Below are 18,443 nucleotides of genomic sequence, written 5' to 3'. Positions count from 1 at the left end.
TGGTTTTGTTCTTGCCACTGGCTTTTGTGAAAGAAATTCATAACCACTTTGAAGACAAATAGAGGAAAGGAATTTAGGCTTGTAGTCCCTGCCATGAGTCATAGAAAAAATAAATCTAGGTATTTACATAAGCATAAAATAATATAGGAACATAAAATCATATGAAGATTTACCATTATTAAAACCTTGAAGACTGACTTTATTCCCAAAAAAGGTAATATTTACAGGAAGCACTGTCTTGCTACACATCCTTAAAAGAAAACAGTATGTATATCGTGTTTACAAGAACAAAGTTCCTTCTGCTGTAAATAAGTTCTGCATTCCCAGTGCGCAAGGCAGCGGAATGGGGGATGTATTCTAAAGAATTGCTTTATACTGCAAATTCTTTTCTCTGAACACACGCAGTTGAGAACTAGATGATGCAGTTTTATAGCATAGAGAAGTCCAAATGGAAATTAAGTACTTGTCAAGGTTTAAGTCAGTACTGTCCAGAAATACATAAATACAGGCTGATGTTCCTCATACTATATTTTGGATCTGAACAGATGTGTCACATCTTCAGCCAAGTTCTTTTATTTTAATGACTCGTTTTATTAAGCATTTATTAAATATTATTTATTAATATTGTACAAACTATATTTTAATAATATTACAATAATGATAATAATTTAGTTAAAAACCGCTTTACATTTCATCAGAAGCATTTAAGCACTTAAACACCTTTGTTGCCTAAAAGGCATATGGAGATACTGTATGTAAAAGTATGTCCTTTTTTAAATAGACATTCATATATGTATGTTCACTATATCTGTGTAACTTCAAAATATAAGGATTTATGTTGATTTGTTTTGCCTGATATTTTTTACCTAAAGGAAAGTGAATGTAAGGCATACAATCCAAGGCCTTTCTGTAAAACCTACACCATGGATAAGCAGCCACTGAACACTGGAGAGCAGAAAGATATGACTGAATTCTTCACTGACCTAATAACAAAAATAGAAGAAATGTCTCCAGAACTGGTGAGTTAAGAGGGAGCAGAAGGGAACTTGAAAACTTATGGATTTGCTCAAGTCTCCTTGACAGAATTTATTAATTCATTCACAGAAAAATACAGTGAAAAGCTTGTTTGGAGGTGTTATCACAAACAATGTTGTTTCTTTGGTAAGTATTCTTTCCCTATCCTTATCTTTTAAAGATATTTTTTTTTAACTTCTCAAGCATTATTTCATTGCTTTTCTCCTTCGTTGCTGTGATTTAGGACTGTGAGCATGTAAGTCAGACTGCTGAAGAGTTCTATACAGTAAGATGCCAGGTGGCAGATATGAAGAATATTTATGTAAGTAATGCCAAGCTGTGAGATGTGTAGCATAGGTCACAATTATAAATGGGTGAAGTCAAGTATAAATGACTGTACCATACGCTGTTGTTGCTTCCTGTACCTGTACTCTAGGTTTGGTGTATTTCTGGATTGATATTACTAGGTAATTTGAGTGAATTGTTTCACCTTTTCAATGCAGCATGCTATAAGCTGGTGCTATTTGGAATTGACTGAAGATTGTGTTACACTCAGTAATCACTACTTCTGTGTTTTAAAAATGCTATGGCTACTTTTTATAAGAGGACATTTTTTTCTTTGTAAATATCAAAAGATTTTACATATATGTGTACTATTGCTTATGAAGTTAATTTAAAACTCACACTGGCATAGGTTTAGGTTTTCAAGTTTTTTAAACAACTATTAATCCACACCTTAGAATGTGAATTTCAAGTACTTGAATTCTTTGGGACAGCTTGGAACCATTTTTTCTGAATTGGTTCTTAAATTTTGTGTTTGGATAAGGAACTGGTTTTCCTGTCAAACTCTTCTCTTAGTTCAGGTACATGCTCTTCTTGCAAACTTTCTGGTGCCTTTGACCACCTTTACTTTCATAACTTACGGAAATGTTAATTAAACAAAGAGAGGGGTTTGTAAAGCAGGCCATGCAAGCACAAGATCAATGTAACTAAGATAAATGTAAGGGGTTTTTTTGTTGTTTTTGTTTATTATATGTAGGAATCCCTTGATGAAGTAACTATTAAAGATACCTTGGAAGGTGACAACATGTATACATGTTCTCATTGTGGGAAGAAAGTGCGGGCTGAAAAAAGGTATGATTAAGAAGAAATAAACATTCCTAATGTTTCTTTTTAGTAAATTACTGAAATTACTATTGGAATAAGAGTAGTCCTTTAGATGAGACAGGACTGTGGTTTCATTTAGTTTGCTACTGTGTATGCCTATGAGGATGTGGTCCCTGTGCAAATGAGCATGTAACTAAGAAATCAAATTTCCAAAACAAAGGATACAAGGTATCTTAGCAAAAGATAACCTAGACAGTAAAATGTTTGTGACCTTTTTTTAATGTAAATAAAAAGAAATGTGTAGAAATTAGTACCTTTTGAAATCTGTAGCTTCTCCTGGTTTTAAAAGGTCAGATTATTTCAGAGGTTGTTCAGTACTTATGTTATTATGCAGGATAATTGCTTAGGTTTCATACATAACTCCAAATTTCTTAATTAAAATTGGTAGTTTTCAAAATGTTTCCGTATTTTAAAATGTCTGCTAATAAAGAGAAAGCTAAATAAAAATTTTATATTGTTTTTGTGTTGCAACTAACAAATTTATTTTTTAGAGATGAAAAACCTCATAGTTGTTTTTCTAGCTGTTAAAAGGACATGTGTGAAAGAGTAACTTACTTTAAAATCATTATTGTGAAGTTCATGAGATTTAATATAAGATATGTTCTGCACTGAAATTTGTCAGTTACAAGATAGTAACTCTGTCTAACGAGGAGATTTGCGTTGTTAAATTCATTCATGACTCATTTTACATTATAATTTTAGAAAACTGTCATTTGTGCCATATGAATAAATTTGTTGTTTCTTCCAAGGCACGATGATAGGCTAAGTAGAATTGTTCAATAGGCTAAATGTCACCTTTCTGCTGCCAGTTAGACTGCCCTGCTCTAGGGCATTATGATAGGTGAATATTATATTTATGTGACTTAGCAACGGATTTCCAATTTTATGTTTGAAATAAATGTGTTTAAAATCTTTGTGAAAATACAATTCAACCTACTAAACTTTTGTAAATCATGATTATTTCTAACCCTTAAGGGCATGTTTTAAGAAACTACCTCGTATCTTAAGCTTCAATACAATGAGATATACATTTAATATGGTAACCATGATGAAGGAGAAAGTCAATACGCATTTTTCATTCCCTTTACGTTTGGATATGACACCTTACACTGAAGATTTCCTCATGGGAAAAAATGACAGAAAAGAAGGTACGCCTCATAAAATGAATTCAGCAAGCTTTGTCTCTTTCATCTGTGTACCACTTTCTGTATACATAACATAAGCAAACAATTGGTGATTTTATGCTTGATTTTGTTTGCTTAAAAAGAGTTTCAATCAACCTATATTCCCAAAGTCATACATTCTTTATAATGAGAAAAACAGCCAATTATATTTGTTTTCATATAATGTTCAATTTGAATTATTCTTAAATTTGTTTTTAAAGTATGAGAGAAATTACAAATAGTTACATATGGCTTATTGCTAGCCTATTTTGATTTTGCAGGGTAATACTTGGACTTCAGCAAATGGCTGGCTAACTGCCATCATATATAAGATGTGCTAACTTGGAATAACTTAGTTATTAGTCCTGATCTCTTTAGTAGTGATGTTTTGCAAAAAAAAGCAATAACTGTTTCACAAGAGTTGGCATCTGTGTTGCTTGTTCTGGGTATGGAGTTTCTGACTGTGATTGTTGTGCAGTGCTGAAAAGAAAAAAATTAAGTACAACTACAGGAAATGTGTGTGTGTAAGGCATAAATGTTGAAGTTCAGGTGTTTAGGAGATAACTGATGAAATACTGTATTAAATTATTACAGGTTTTAAGGAAGATGGTGAATATTTGAAAGAAACTGAAAGTTATGAATATGATCTGATAGGCGTAACGGTTCATACAGGAACAGCAGATGGTGGACATTACTACAGTTTTATCAGAGATATAGTCAATCCCCATGCTTACAAAAACAACAAATGGTGAGTTATGCAAAACAACATTTTGTAATTTCTTATTTTAAAATAACTAAAACTTGTTGACTGTGTCAGACGCAGTATAGGAGATACAGGATTTATATGTATAGGAGATAACATGATGTGGGTTACTCTCAAAAGCACAAGATGTTGGAATTTGATAGGTGTAAGTATATTAATTTATTAGCATACAAATCTGTGTGCTGTAGCTGCAATAGTTGTGGAGTGCCTTGGACACAGGTGTAGCAGGAGAATGCCATGCTAGCCTCACATTACAGCCAGTGCTTGTTTCTTGACAGGACTATCAAAGACTGTATTTTAGTCTATTTCAGTACAAATGAAGTAAGATTTAATAGTTTGTCGTTCATAAAATCAAGTTGTTACCTTTGGCAAGCATACAGCTACTTTTATGATTGTGGAATTCAGTCCTTTTCACTTTGTCCATTTTCAGTGAAACAACAGTTTGAATATTTCTTCACTTTAAACTCTTTGCATCCTGTGTGGCAGAAATGATGTTACAATACTTAGTTTATCTAAATATGTTCTTAATGCACTTTTTCTATGTGGAATTGTTTTCACATTTGATTTTTAAGTTTATCTAGCTGGTGATCTTTTCCTATTGGCCAGCTCCTCCTAGATGCAATTTACAGTGACATACTGGAATATTTGACAGCGTTTATTTTTCTGTCCCTTCTTTTCAAAGATTAAAAAAAGAGACAGGACCTTCTTACACATAAGTTAGATGAATAAATGCTAGGCACTATTTTCTTTTTAAATAATAATTTTTAATTTTTTTTTTTAAACTATGACATCCCACTTCTACTTTGGAAACTTTTGCATACATTGGGCATATCATGGTTGTGAAGAGGAAGAAAAAGTTGGAAGTAGCAGCCTGGGAAAGGGATGAGACATTGGCATGGAAAGGAGGAAGGTCTTGCTAGGTGACATAAGACAGCAGGGAACACTGTCTGCCTTTCATTTCTGGATGTCATATCTCAGATTCTCAGCTGAGGCCCTGAAACAGGAGACAAGATTTCCTCTACTCCTGTCTCTAGAATAATTAGCTGGAGCATTTTTGAAACTTGTGACCCAATCCCTGCTCCAGAGGGAATCGTAACAGCGTACCATGTTCTGTTTCCTTCCAGTTTGAGTTCTATTGTTCTAAGGAATGATTCTCCTCTTTTTAATTTTGATTTCCATTTCACTCGGATTGAAAAGGCAGATCTTGGCTGCATTAAAACCCTATCTGTACCAGAGTCAGACTGGAAAAATGAGGAAAATAATGTGTCTCTTGATAAAAAGAAAAACCAAGAACTGTTGAAATGCTGACTTCCTGATCTTAGTGAAAGGAAGTCACTTTTGGGATCAGTTTTTAGTTTGCTGTGATTCAAACAAGACATTAGAAATTAATAGGCATGCTTAAATCTGAAGAATCATTTGAAGTGCTTGTTATGCTTTGTTTGCCCTTAGAGACAAACAGCAGTTTTTTAAAATCTTACTGTTTTACAGGTACCTTTTCAATGATGCTGAAGTAAAACCATTTGATTCTGCCCAGCTTGCTTCAGAATGTTTTGGTGGAGAAATGACTGTAAGTTACGACTTTTATTTTTGTCACATTCAACCATTACAATATCTGTTCTGAAGACTTCTGTGAAGAGTCCATGGTGTTCACCTTTGGTCTGCCATCTGTTGTGAATGTATATGAAACAGTTCGAAGTGTTAGCTGGTTTTATTAAACCTTTGACATGTTTGTTGTGCAGGTGATACTTTACCTTACGTTCATCTAGTTAGCTGTTCTTCTACCATCGATCTCTTCAAAGGGTCTCCCCCTCCTTTGGGGGATGAAAGACTTGGCAAAGTGAGACTGCTTGCAAGCTGGTGATGCAAGCTTTCTAGTTTTTCTACACTTTCTGTAGAACAGAAGTTAAGATGACGAAGGAGAAGGTTCTTAATTTCTCCTGTACCAACTATCATATTTGATTTGTGAATATGAATCCACGTATTTTTATGTGGCTTTTAAAAGACAGGTGTCAGAAGTATAGCATAGGTATTACTAATGAATCAAAATGAGTTAGTAAAGTCTCTCTCCAAAGAAGAGGTATTTCTTCACTATATCTGGTTTTTATCATCATATTATTTATTTACTTATTAAAAAGTAAGTATGCAACTAATTTAGTAATCCTTTGCTTGGATGGCTGCTTTGCTCAGGCTTGACTGAAGGAATAATTACTTCAAGCTTATGCCTATTGTGGAGGAACAGGGCTTTTTGATCTTTGTCTATGTCTTGTGTTAGGAACTTCCAGATTCTGGTCTGTGAACCTCTTACAGTCAGATCCTTTTTCACTGGTGACAGAACTGAACTAAAAACTTGTCAGATCTGTGTACAGCTTATGCTGCTGTTCAGCAGGAAGGTTTGAGCTCTGATATTAGTAAGTTATTTTCAAGCTAATGGATCTACAGGCTTAAATAGTTTTGCTTGTTCCTTTTATTGTAAGAAGATAAAATTTCTTAAGTTGATGTTTGCTTGCTTTCAGTAGTACAAGGTTTTTTAATACAGTATCAGCTTTGTCTTTTGGGTCAGCCCACTGCCCTGTGACATCAGTCTGGATATTTTTACACTGTATTAATACGAATAACTGTTGGACAACACTCAAACGTTTTCAGGTTATGCTTGAATTGATCATTTTTGTATATGATTTTTTTATATATAAATATATATAAAATTATATTAAAAAAATTATGAATAATGCAGTATCTTACTAAAACAGTCCTGTGCATAAGAAAACTCCTCTTGTCTGATAAAGGCAATATGCAGAAATAAAACAAAATATTTTGTTTGGCAAATGGATAAAATACCTTTAGGTGTCTAAAAAGAAGTGTAAATGAGATGGATGAGACAGGAAATAGCAGGAGATGTAGGTCACAATATTATACACTGACTTGAAAAATCAGAATAGGCCACTGTAGAAGAAAAAAAAGAAGGAAGACTACTTTGAGCAAAGAATAAATTCTCAGCAGCCTCCCTGCAAATGTCATGAAATAGTTCACTTGCACATTTATCTCAAACTGCCAATAACCAGACCATAAAAAAACCCTTGTAATTAATGGTTTTACTTTTTTTCTTGACAGACAAAAACTTATGATTCTGTTACTGATAAATTTATGGACTTCTCATTTGAAAAGGTATTTCTCTTCCAAACACTTGTTATATGATTATACTTCTACTTTCATGATTTATCTCTGAAAGCAAAAATTATACAGATGTTTTTTTCTTAAAGACACACAGTGCTTACATGCTGTTTTATAAACGGATGGAACCAGAGGAAGAAAATGGCAAAGACTACAAATTTGATGTTTCGTCAGAATTGTTGGAGGTACAAGTTGATTTGTTTTAACACCAATTTTAAAATAGGAAATCCTGCAGGAAATCCTAAACAAATTAGGAATCTGAATAAACATAGGAAAGTGAATATAATTTAAATCAGTAAGATGACAGTCCTTTCATTTAGCTGTCTTCCTTAGGAGAATGTCATTTGACTAGGAAGTAAATTAAGATTTCCACTGTATGTAAATTTTAGATGTTTTCTCATTCTGTCCTGTGTTTTCTAGTTCAGATATCTGAATCGTTCTGCATCTTATTGGTAAAAAATGGTAGAGCACTGTTTTGCAGTATTTGTGAGAGCTTATCAAGATTTTCTGAATAGTTGCAATATTACAGGAAGTATTCTCGTTAACCACTGTCCTTTTCATTTTTCAGTTCCTCAGCAACTTACTGCTTTGAGGTGGGACAGAATAAGAGAATAGTTCTAGCTGTTTGCACTTTTGCTAGTGGTTGTGAAATTCTATGTGAAAGCAATATAAGATTGTGACTGTTTGTGCTTATGATGGGGAGCATCAGTCAGAAAAGGATCTCTTCCTCCCCATAGTCATAGTGTAGCCCAGGTGTTAGTAAAAGGGGTAGGGGAAACAAAACCCAGTAACAGCTACAGCTCCCTGTTCTCCTCAGTGATGAGGGCTGCTCTTAGGATACCTGACTATTTATGTAAAGATACTATTTAGGCCATGTATAGCTTGAGGAACTGAAAAAGGCAGCACACAGGAGCAGAGTATTTAACTAGGGATCTCGCTGTGCTAGATATATCCCCAATGTGGGATTTGTAAGACATTCTTCTCCCTTTTCATCACATGAAAAGCCAGTTTCCCTGCTCCCTCTGGCCAAAAGTATTGCTTTATCATCTGTCACATGTTAGGTTCTTAGCTTAAAAAGACTCTTCATCCCTCGTCAGCAAATCAAATGGTGCTTTTTATCCTTCTCAGTCTTAAAAATAATAATAGATTTAAATAAACTTTTACACTGTTTTTATATGAAAAATGCTACAAACAGATTTGGTCAAAAACATCATTTTGGAGAGAGGAACAGGGGGGCCTGGCATGAAATCATTTTCTGATTAATGATGGAATCTCAAGTGTTACTCTTTAAGAATTTATCAATAGTTCACAGGGCTCATCAGGCTTTGGGTCAGAACTTCAACCTTTAGACATACCTAGCTAGGCTGCTGGAAAGTCTAACTGATCTCAATTAGTGAAACTATGTCTTTAGAGAGTTTTGGGGCATTTTCTAAGTTATTACGCTATTGCAGACATCAAAATATGGTCTTAAACTGTGGTTCTTTTTTAACATGTTGGACTAGTTCTCAAAATTACAGTCTAAAAATGTGAGTTGTAAAAATGAGATCACAGAAAGAGGAGAAGGTTCTGAGCTCTGTTTTGCAGTCGTATGGCAGGCAAAACTAATACTTGCTATAGTATGAATAAAACAACTTTAAGCCAATCCTTTAAAATGAAGAAAATGCTTTCAGAAATAATTTTTCGTCAGAAAAATTTTTTTCTTAGCCATGGCAAGAGTTTAAATATTCCTAAAATCATGCTTATGTAGTGAAATAAACTGCTTTCTTGTATCTGATGTTAGCATTTTTTCTTCAGTGGATATGGCATGATAACATGCAGTTTCTTCAAGACAAGAACATTTTTGAACATACATATTTTGGGTAAGTTTTTCTTAAAAAATGTAATATTAATGCTTCTTTTCTTCTTGCAGATTTTCATTATTTATTTTAATTAACAAATAAAATTACTGACTCTAGGTTTATGTGGCAGTTGTGTAGTAGCATCCCAAGCACACTACCAGATCCAAAAGCGGTTTCCCTGATGACTGCAAAGGTAAGTACTTTAAAAGTATATCATGCTTATTTTAAATTTTACCTCGTTCACATTTTAATTCAGGCATTCCATAATTAATGGTGCAATATTTTTTTTTCCAGTTAAGCACTTCCTTTGTACTAGAGACATTTATTCATTCAAAGGAAAAGGTATTCTATTTACTTGTGAATTCTCATTAGTTAACTGCATGACTATAGTGAAAAGTATATCTGTACTTTTTCATTTTAAAAGTGCGATTTAGAGACGTATTAAGTACCACAGATGATACCAAGTTAATGTTTAAAGAGTGTCATTTAACACATTTATAGTAAACACTGCGCAATGCAAAAAAATGCGAGTTCTGGTTTTAGCCTTCTCTGCCTCAGCAGTGCATCAGGCACAGCAGATTTTTGTCTTCTTTTAATTTGAAAATTCCTGGATGATTCAGATCTTAACAAGCACTTGTTAGTCTTATGCAGAGGGGAGTGTTTACCACTAAGCAACAGTTATGCTCATGAATTTTAAAGGATAAATACTAGAATGAACAACAAGAAAGTTCCATTCTATCTTAAACATCTTTTTCTCAGTCAGATTTTACTTCTTTCTCATCTATGTTGGCGTAATGCTACTAATTCTAGCTTTTGGGGGATTAGTACGAATATGTAATAATGTGTAATTGGACAGTTAGTCCAAATATGTAGGTACTAGTTGCATTAGTTTCAATGTATGTACTGTTACTTTTGTATAGGTGCAACATACTACCAGTTTGTAAAGCATTTAGTGTTTGTAGCTATGTTCTTAAGATTCAGTGTTCTAACTGACCATTTAGAAATGTTTAAAGATTAAGTTGCAATTTATTATTTTAAGTTACAGTTTTTTTCTATATTTCTTTTTACAGCCTACAATGCTTCAGTGGATTGAACTGTTAACAAAACAGTTTAATAACAGTCAGGCTGCTTGTGAAGTAAGTGACTTAGGAACTCAGCAAAGTACAAAGCAACTTTCTATATATTGTTTAACTTTCCTGGAGGTTCGTATCCCTGGAATATTTTGGACTATGAACTACTGTATTTGGCATATTTGTGCACTATGAGATTAAATTCATCCTCTCTGAATACTGCAGATTCTGGGGAATGACTTGACTTTTATTTGCAGAAGCCTATGGCAAGACCACAGGTCAAAATGGCTTTGTTACTGGACTAGAACACACACAGTGTCTCAATCTCTTTATTTTATTACATACGGATTTGTGTAATTAAGAGGTGTTTAAATGAAATCACACAAGAGAAATGGGAAGAGGCTACTGTTTAAGGACTAGAATGGCAGGAACTGGAGTTGAATCCAGGGGAAGAGGGCAGTGAGATAAAAGGCAGCAGTGCAATGAAGAAACTTAGAAGGAGAGTAAGAACAGCTAATGTTAGAATTAGCTGAAAACAAATTCATATAGTGCCTTGCTTGTGAAACTGAGGATCTTGTACCCAAAGTGTAGAAAGACTTAAAATTCTTGGAAAAAGGAGAAGAAAATGGCAGAATGGTTTTTTATATAAATTTTTTCAGGATGCTGCTTGAAGGGAGTCTGCGACAAAGTGGGAGAGGGACTGAGAAACTATAGACAAAAAGTCAATGTGGTGTTGGCAAAACCAGTTTTGAGATACTGAAGGAAAGTTTGTGATAATTTGAATGTACAAGGACCCTGATACATACTGTATCCTGCATTAGACCTTGTTCAGTACAAATTAATTAAATTCATTTTTCTTTTATAGATTGATTCTAGTTTGTGAAATTGTTATATAATACTGAGTATTTGGGTGATATGGTTTTGTTAGTATGGTATAGTCCTAAGATGCTTAAAATGAGTGAAGACATTTAATGTAGTAAAAAATACTCAGGTACAATTAAGAACAACAACTTGGATTCTTTAATTTAAACTGCTTTTCCTTCTGAATAAAACAAAAGTTGTGGAGCCAGAATACTCAGTTGTATTATTTGCTGAGTCTAACTTTGAATGAATCATTCTCTGGTATTTTTATACATTTTCTGTCTCTGGAGGTAGTAAGGCTTTTCCACGTTTTAAAATGCAAAAGGTATCTAATTCAGTAACTACATTCTTGTTTAAGCCTATCCGTATTCTACAAGATTCTTCAGCTTATGCTTCATTGTAAGCATCATTTTTTATTCTGTTGATGTCACTTTTCAGGATAAGCGTGTCCTTCCAGAGAATTGAATAATGGCATGCAGAGCCCAGGGATAAGAAGATGCTGGATATAAACTTACATTGATGTTTACTGCTATTGATCTTTATTCCTTTCTTGTCATGCACGAAGACATTTAGATTTCCCTTGGATTAATACTTGCTTATTCCTTAATAATAGTAACATCAATTTCTCTTCAGACTTTAATATCATGCAAAAAGAAGATTGGACTAGAACAAGTTTGGAACAAAACTAACAAAGTATGTATCTTCTGCAGTGGTTTTTGGATCGTATGGCTGATGATGATTGGTGGCCAATGCAGATTCTAATAAAGTGTCCCAATCAGATTGTGAGACAGGTAAGAAAAAATGTTCCTTTTTAAGTCAAGTGAGTACTTGACCTTTGAACAGAAATGGGCAATTATTATGACACATACAAAGATTCTGCAAGTTTTTATTAATACCTGTAATTATCTTACTCTTTTCTATTCTTGCGTAAGTTTTAAAGAAAATATTTGACCATGGGAGTGTTATTGTTGTTTGAAACAAAATCAATATTGCTGTAGTGCTGTAGTTGTACAGTTAGGATCACAAAATGTCACAATAGATACAAAGTTTTCTACAACTCCCACGTGATCTCTACAAATTTGAACACTTTACATTAAAAATGTTTTTCTTCTGAATTGGTTCAACAACAATGTGTCAAGACACACATTCAGAAAATAAAAAATAATAAATTATGTACATTCAGTACTCCTAATGGAAGCTTCACTTCTAAACTTCTGCCTTTGGGTTTTGTAGATAGATTTAATTTTATAACCTTATGCCACAAAGTTTTTTTTTAATGCCCTTTTCTGGAAATGTTTAAAATTGAATAAACCCTACATTAGTAGCATTTGGATAGTCACAGATACAAATACTATTAATAGTTTCACTTAAAAGTATATTTCTATTGCAAGTTCTTTAGGTAAAACTTTAGCAATTACTTTATCTCACCTGAACCCTTCAATTGGTTTAACTTTTCTGATTATTAAAGTAATATTTCCATATAGAACCATACATAGTTTCTGTATACAACCCATTATTGAATATATTTCATGGGAGAACTCTATGCAAGACGTTAGGCAAAGCTCTAATCATTGATGAATGTTTTATAAATTAAAAATTCCTGGAAGGAACTTCCTTAAAATTTTCTTACAGCCAGAGGTAAAATAAAAAAACCTTGCCAAAAATATCTAAACATTTCAGAAGATAGAGATTGAAGAAAAAATAACATTTTTGAACAGCAGTCTTAAGTCACGTTTCAGTAGTGTACAGTGCACACCAATACTAAAAACTTTTTAGGGTTCCTCCATCAGATCTGTTTATAAAAACAGGTTTGACTATGCTGTTAAAATACACTTAGAAATGGAATGTGGGCATCTCAGTCTCAGCTTTAACTTTAGGTTGCATAGGAGACAGAATATTCTTGGCTTATAAAATATGTATTGACATATATGTAGAAGAATGAACATGTGGAGTTCATTTACTTATGCATTTGCAGATGTTCCAGCGTTTGTGTATTCATGTGATACAGAGGCTGAGGCCAGTGCATGCGCATCTTTATCTCCAGCCAGGAATGGAAGACTGGTAAAATAATAACACCTGGAAACTATTTATTACATGTGCTACAGCAATTGCTTTTGTTTAATGAATTATTCAAAATGGTCTTATAAACCTAAAATAGTACTGTTTTAATTGTTTATTATTCTACCCAAAATGTTCTGATTTATTTAAAAATACTATTGTGGTTGGAAAAGCCAGTGTCTAAAGAGACATTGTTTGAAGCATTTGTTTCCTTAGACTAGATATTCAGCAGTCTTTCTTTTCACTGTCAGTAATATGCTGCAAGTGTAAATCTCACTACTTATACATGAGAATCCAATTGCAAATTCAGAGGCATATAGGTGCAAATTTTGATTTGTGCCTCCAATGAAAGAGGCTGGAGATGAGAGTCTTGTTCTGTGTCATATAGCTAAATCACAGTTTTTGTCAAAAAGTAAGAAAAAACCTATTGGATTCTATTTTGTACTGCTAATTCTCAAGAAAACTGTCACTTTGTCTCCAATTATGAAATATTTCTTCTTTTTGATAGATAATGAGAAAAAGAAGAAAGTGTTTTTTCTTTCATCTCTTGGGTTAAGTTTGTGATCCTGATAATAACTTTTTTCCAGACCAAAAATGGCAGAGTTTGTAATAACTATACTGCCATAACAAAATTCAGGATGTGAAGATACAGTTTTCATGGCAAAAATAGAATTTAGTTTTCTCTGGAAGCCTTACTTTAAAAGACTGTCACTTGTTTTGTTCAGTGATAAGATCCAACTTTCCGTAGATGAATAAGGTTGAAAGTGCATGTTTTCTGCCCTGTCAGCATCTTGTATATGTGTTTAGCAGACTGCCTTGCCTTAGTTCCACAGTATAATTAGCTATAACAGCATTATTTCTTGAAACTCAGGAAATGTGACGTGCAAACCGAGATGATTTTAAGTAGCAGATCCCCTAATACTGTTTTTCTAAGAATTCTTTTCCTGACTAGAATCATTGATTCAAAATACTAGTTTTATTAACCTTTCAACATTTTGAGTGATAGATGCTACCTTACATTAAGCCATGTTGTCATCTAGGCTATACTTGGCATAAGACAAAGTGTTAGAGATCGGAGTATGATAGTAGGACAGAGTAGAAAACTGGAAGTTTTTCAGAATTTTTTTTTTTGACTGGTTCAAGATGATTTTATGCTCCATGTATTGCGTTGAAGTATCTAAATTGGATTTTGCTTTCAGTTCGGATGACATAGATGGTCCTGTGGAAGACATTGGCAGCCGCTCTTGTGTGACGCGCTTTGTGAAGACACTCTTGTCAATTATGGAGCATGGTGTTAAGCCTCACAGTAAACATCTCACAGAGTACTTTGCCTTTCTTTATGAATTTGCCAAAATGGGAGAAGAGGAAGTAAGTATAGCCGTGTAGTTTTGGGAATTAGGTATGCATATGCATGTATGTATTTTCAAGTAATTCAATATCTACGTATTTCAGAGCCAGTTCTTGCTTTCATTGCAAGCCATATCTACAATGGTCCATTTCTACATGGGAACTAAAGGACCTGAAAATGTAAGTTTGAATGTCTTGTATAACAAGAACTCATCTTTCATATTTTACATATGTGATCATTAGTACTGTGTCTCTTGAACCATTTTTCAGCTGTTAAATTAAAATTTTCACTCATACACTTTTTTCAATATTTAAGTGAATATAATAATTTAAAAAGATGCTGAATTGGCTATGCTATAAGCCAGTGTTTTCTGTTTAGTATAGAAGTAGATTTTAAGTAGAAGCAATTAAGTTGCCCTCATCATGCTATTAATGTTAACGATTGCTTACTTCTATTGTACAACTTAAGCTTTTAAATGTACCTGGGGTTTTTTATGAAATAGACCACCATATCAGGCTATGTAGTGACTTCAACCAACTTTTGCATTTGTAAATACAATTTAGCTTATGCAAAATGAATGCTTCAGCATGAAAAATCAAGCGATTAGGTATTTGCCTGTTTTGATTCATGCAAGTTTATTGAGTTGTTTTGAATAAAAGAGAGGACAGAATATGTGCAAAACTATGTACAAGCTCTTTGAAATTAAGGCTTAAAATGGCCACATTGAAGTCACCTTTTTTTCCTTCAGCCGCAGGTTGAAGTACTTTCTGAGGAAGAAGGGGAGGAGGAGGAGGAAGAGGAAGATATACTTTCTTTAGCAGAAGAAAAATACAGGCCTGCTGCACTTGAAAAGATGATTGCCCTGATTGCTCTTCTAGTTGAACAGTCTCGCTCAGAAAGGCAAGAGCTTTTGAAAAACCGAAGTAAATTCTAATTTAAGCTTGTTCAGAAAGGAATTAGTCATTTTATGGGATTCGGGGGGTGGGTGGGCTTTTTCAACAGCATAAACGAGCTTGTATATGGGCCCATTCTATTTTTAACCATTGAAGAGAGAAATGTTTCGTCATTGTTGACCAAACAAAAGACTCAGGCTAAATCCTTAAACACATTCAGTTGCCCACATTTGGATTTCTTTTTTTATTTGGTCTGAGTAGAAAATATTTACTATTTTTGTTCAATTTTATATCAATACTTTTATTTTCTTCTGTCTATTGTGATACAGAAGAATATAAACTAACACTAGGTCCTGTATTTCTGCTTAACATTACTTAATAATCTCTGAAGTAAAATGATAAAGGGTTTTTTTGTGTTTTAGGCATTTGACTTTGTCACAAAACGACATGGCAGCATTAACAGGAGGAAAGGTAATTAATTTAAATATGACTTTATGAGCCTCAAAAAAAATGCACATATGTATGTGTACATATGTAATTGTAGACAATGTACTAGTATCTTATTATTTCTTTCAGGGTTTTCCTTTTTTGTTTCAACATATCCGTGATGGTATCAACATCAGGCAAACTTGCAATCTCATTTTCAGTTTGTGTCGGTACAATAATCGACTTGCAGAACATGTAAGTATCAGAAACTACAGCTATTTGTTGAAAATCTTATCTAATAAGTGTAATGGGGTGATTTTTATTATTTTAACTGAATAAGCACAAGTCTAAGTGAGTTTTGTTTGTTTTGTTTTTAAGATTGTGTCCATGCTTTTCACATCTATAGCAAAGTTGACTCCTGAGGTATGTAAACATAATACCTGTATATTAAATAATTTGTATTAATATTTCTCTGTTTTAAATTACTTAAATAATCCTTTGCTAATCAAAAATCTTGCATGGAAGATGATCCATGGAAGTTTTTGTGACATTCGATGAAGTCTAACTGCACTGTATATTAAGTTTTCTAAAGCAGAAATCTGGTATGCAGTTTAAGATGAAAGTTTTATTCAAAGCCAAATAACATATTTCTAGATTCTCCACCTATATGAATAATAAAAAAAAATTGGTAACAATAAAACGTGTATGCTAGAATAAGTGGAGATACATAATTATCATCTGGTGGTTCAAGTTTTGGGGCACTATTTTGCAGTTCTGTGCATGCAAACACATTTCTCAGTCAGAATAAATTTCTGCCCTGGTAATAACAAAAATACTGAGAGTTCCAAATGGATTCCACATGAAAAATATGTACAGAGTGCAGAAGTGTATGCTCACACAAGGACATTCTTGTATACTGCTGTCAGAAAAGAAAAAATAATTAGGAAAAATTGAGGGCATGTCTAGCAGAGGAGGCATGATCATGGTTGGAAAAGAACCGCATACTAAATCATTCTCATGACAGCTTTGCTTTGTGTGATAGAATGGGCACTATCAGATGACAGTCTACTTCCCTCCTGTCACGCTAACATTTGCTACATTTTTATGCTTTTTTTGCTTTGCACATACACACAGGCACCAGAGACATTTTTGGTGAGGTGCGAAATATATATTAATAGTAGTAAGCACTTTATTGAAGCGTTGTTAAAAGCTGGGTGGCTCTTAGAAAACTTTAAAAAAAATTTTTCATATTAGATCCAACATGTTAGAGTAGAAATGGTGGTCGTTTCAGAGGAAGATGGTATGAAAATAATAATGATGAGTGTAAACCCTTGAAATGTGATTCTTTTGGATGAACTTTTCACGATCCATATTACGTGTTATGCAAATATATAAAAATAATAGCTTCTCTGCGATAGTGAAATCTTCTATCTATGTAAAACAGCATAAATTGGTGAATTCTTCAAGACTGTACAGCTTGATTCCCCAACTTTTTGTTCAGAATAATGCCTGTGTCAGAGAATATGTACTGTTATTTCCTTGTAACTTCAGATTTCTAGTAGACTGATCCTGCCTAGAATGATCATGTTGCCTTGCACTAGCTATATAAGAAGTGGCTTAATTCTACTGTATCCACATGTGGATACAGTAGTATTGAGATATATATGTATGTGTGTGGATTATTTACAGATATAATAATAAGGGTTTAAAAGTAATATAACTTTTCATGTCAAAAGTTCATAGAAATATATTTTTATGCAAATGTTTGGGGTTTTTTTTAAAGTCTCTAAAAAAATTAGTGGATGAAATGAAATGGATCAAAATGGATATTTTTATTTTTATGCATTACAGGCAGCCAATCCTTTTTTCAAATTGCTGACCATGCTGATGGAATTTGCTGGTGGACCTCCAGGAATGCCACCCTTTGCTTCTTACATTCTGCAGAGGATATGGGAGGTACAACATGTAAAAGAAAACGGAAGCTAAATTGTCTTTCTCTTGTTCATTCTTTTATGTCTATGAAAGGGTTTTACATGTAATTGTCATCCTTGCTGTATCAATTCATGATTTTTTTTTTTATGACCATTTCTTTTCCGAATAAACAGCAACAGCTAATAGACATTTAAAAGTTCTGCTTGAACTTTTAATGTTATTTGAACAGCATTCTGGTTAACTGGTATTTCAGTTTAAATTTTAGTTTAATGAGAAATTACTTGATCCATAATAAGGGTCTAGAATGCTTCTTCTAGGCAAATTCCACTTATTTTTCTCAGTTAGCCTTTTGCAAGGACTGACTAAAACGTTTCAAGACCCATCATTCATTAGGGTTTTTTTGTCCATTATGTACTGGTTCTTTGAATATTCGTTTGACATTTTTTGTTCTCTGTAAAATACTTATTAACATTTTTAACCCATAATATAGTGCTAAATTCAATCTAGTGGAGAATTGCTGTGGTGCAGGACCATTCTTGCTTGCATTTCTAAAGCAAGAAAGAGACTTTTTAACCAAGTTGGCACAGGGATAAATTCCTTTACCTGAGCAATAGATTAGGAATTAAAGCTTTCACTATAACTGCTCTTTGAGTTCCTAGTGTGATTTACTGTCTTTATTACTGCCTAAGAATGGTGTGTACAGCCTGAAGACTGCTGAGGACAAGCTGTTGAACATTTATTC

At 33.4% G+C, this 18,443-nt stretch overlaps 1 protein-coding gene across 9 annotated transcripts in view; it reads left to right on the top strand.

Moving 5' to 3' along the window:
- USP34 (ubiquitin specific peptidase 34) overlaps window positions 1-18,443 on the top strand; it is a 141,936-nt gene that overhangs the window by 103,515 nt on the left and 19,978 nt on the right. For 8 of the 9 annotated variants that reach the window (XM_075035415.1, XM_075035412.1, XM_075035410.1 and 5 more), the window contains 22 exons: window positions 873-1,019; window positions 1,105-1,161; window positions 1,259-1,336; window positions 2,054-2,148; window positions 3,157-3,329; window positions 3,939-4,092; window positions 5,596-5,674; window positions 7,216-7,269; window positions 7,365-7,460; window positions 9,070-9,134; window positions 9,231-9,306; window positions 9,408-9,455; window positions 10,184-10,249; window positions 11,755-11,835; window positions 13,020-13,105; window positions 14,302-14,470; window positions 14,555-14,629; window positions 15,199-15,350; window positions 15,766-15,814; window positions 15,920-16,024; window positions 16,148-16,192; window positions 17,621-17,725. In XM_075035415.1, coding sequence (XP_074891516.1) covers window positions 873-1,019; window positions 1,105-1,161; window positions 1,259-1,336; window positions 2,054-2,148; window positions 3,157-3,329; window positions 3,939-4,092; window positions 5,596-5,674; window positions 7,216-7,269; window positions 7,365-7,460; window positions 9,070-9,134; window positions 9,231-9,306; window positions 9,408-9,455; window positions 10,184-10,249; window positions 11,755-11,835; window positions 13,020-13,105; window positions 14,302-14,470; window positions 14,555-14,629; window positions 15,199-15,350; window positions 15,766-15,814; window positions 15,920-16,024; window positions 16,148-16,192; window positions 17,621-17,725 — 2,055 coding nt within the window. The remainder of the gene's footprint in view (window positions 1-872; window positions 1,020-1,104; window positions 1,162-1,258; window positions 1,337-2,053; window positions 2,149-3,156; window positions 3,330-3,938; window positions 4,093-5,595; window positions 5,675-7,215; window positions 7,270-7,364; window positions 7,461-9,069; window positions 9,135-9,230; window positions 9,307-9,407; window positions 9,456-10,183; window positions 10,250-11,754; window positions 11,836-13,019; window positions 13,106-14,301; window positions 14,471-14,554; window positions 14,630-15,198; window positions 15,351-15,765; window positions 15,815-15,919; window positions 16,025-16,147; window positions 16,193-17,620; window positions 17,726-18,443) is intronic. The other variant, XM_075035413.1, reaches the window with a different exon arrangement.

The sequence above is a fragment of the Buteo buteo genome, chromosome 9 (assembly GCF_964188355.1).
Source record: "Buteo buteo chromosome 9, bButBut1.hap1.1, whole genome shotgun sequence".
Classification (NCBI taxonomy): Eukaryota; Metazoa; Chordata; class Aves; order Accipitriformes; family Accipitridae; genus Buteo; species Buteo buteo.
The sequence above is the reverse complement of the archived record's forward strand: the minus strand, read 5'-3'. Positions and strand labels throughout refer to the sequence as shown.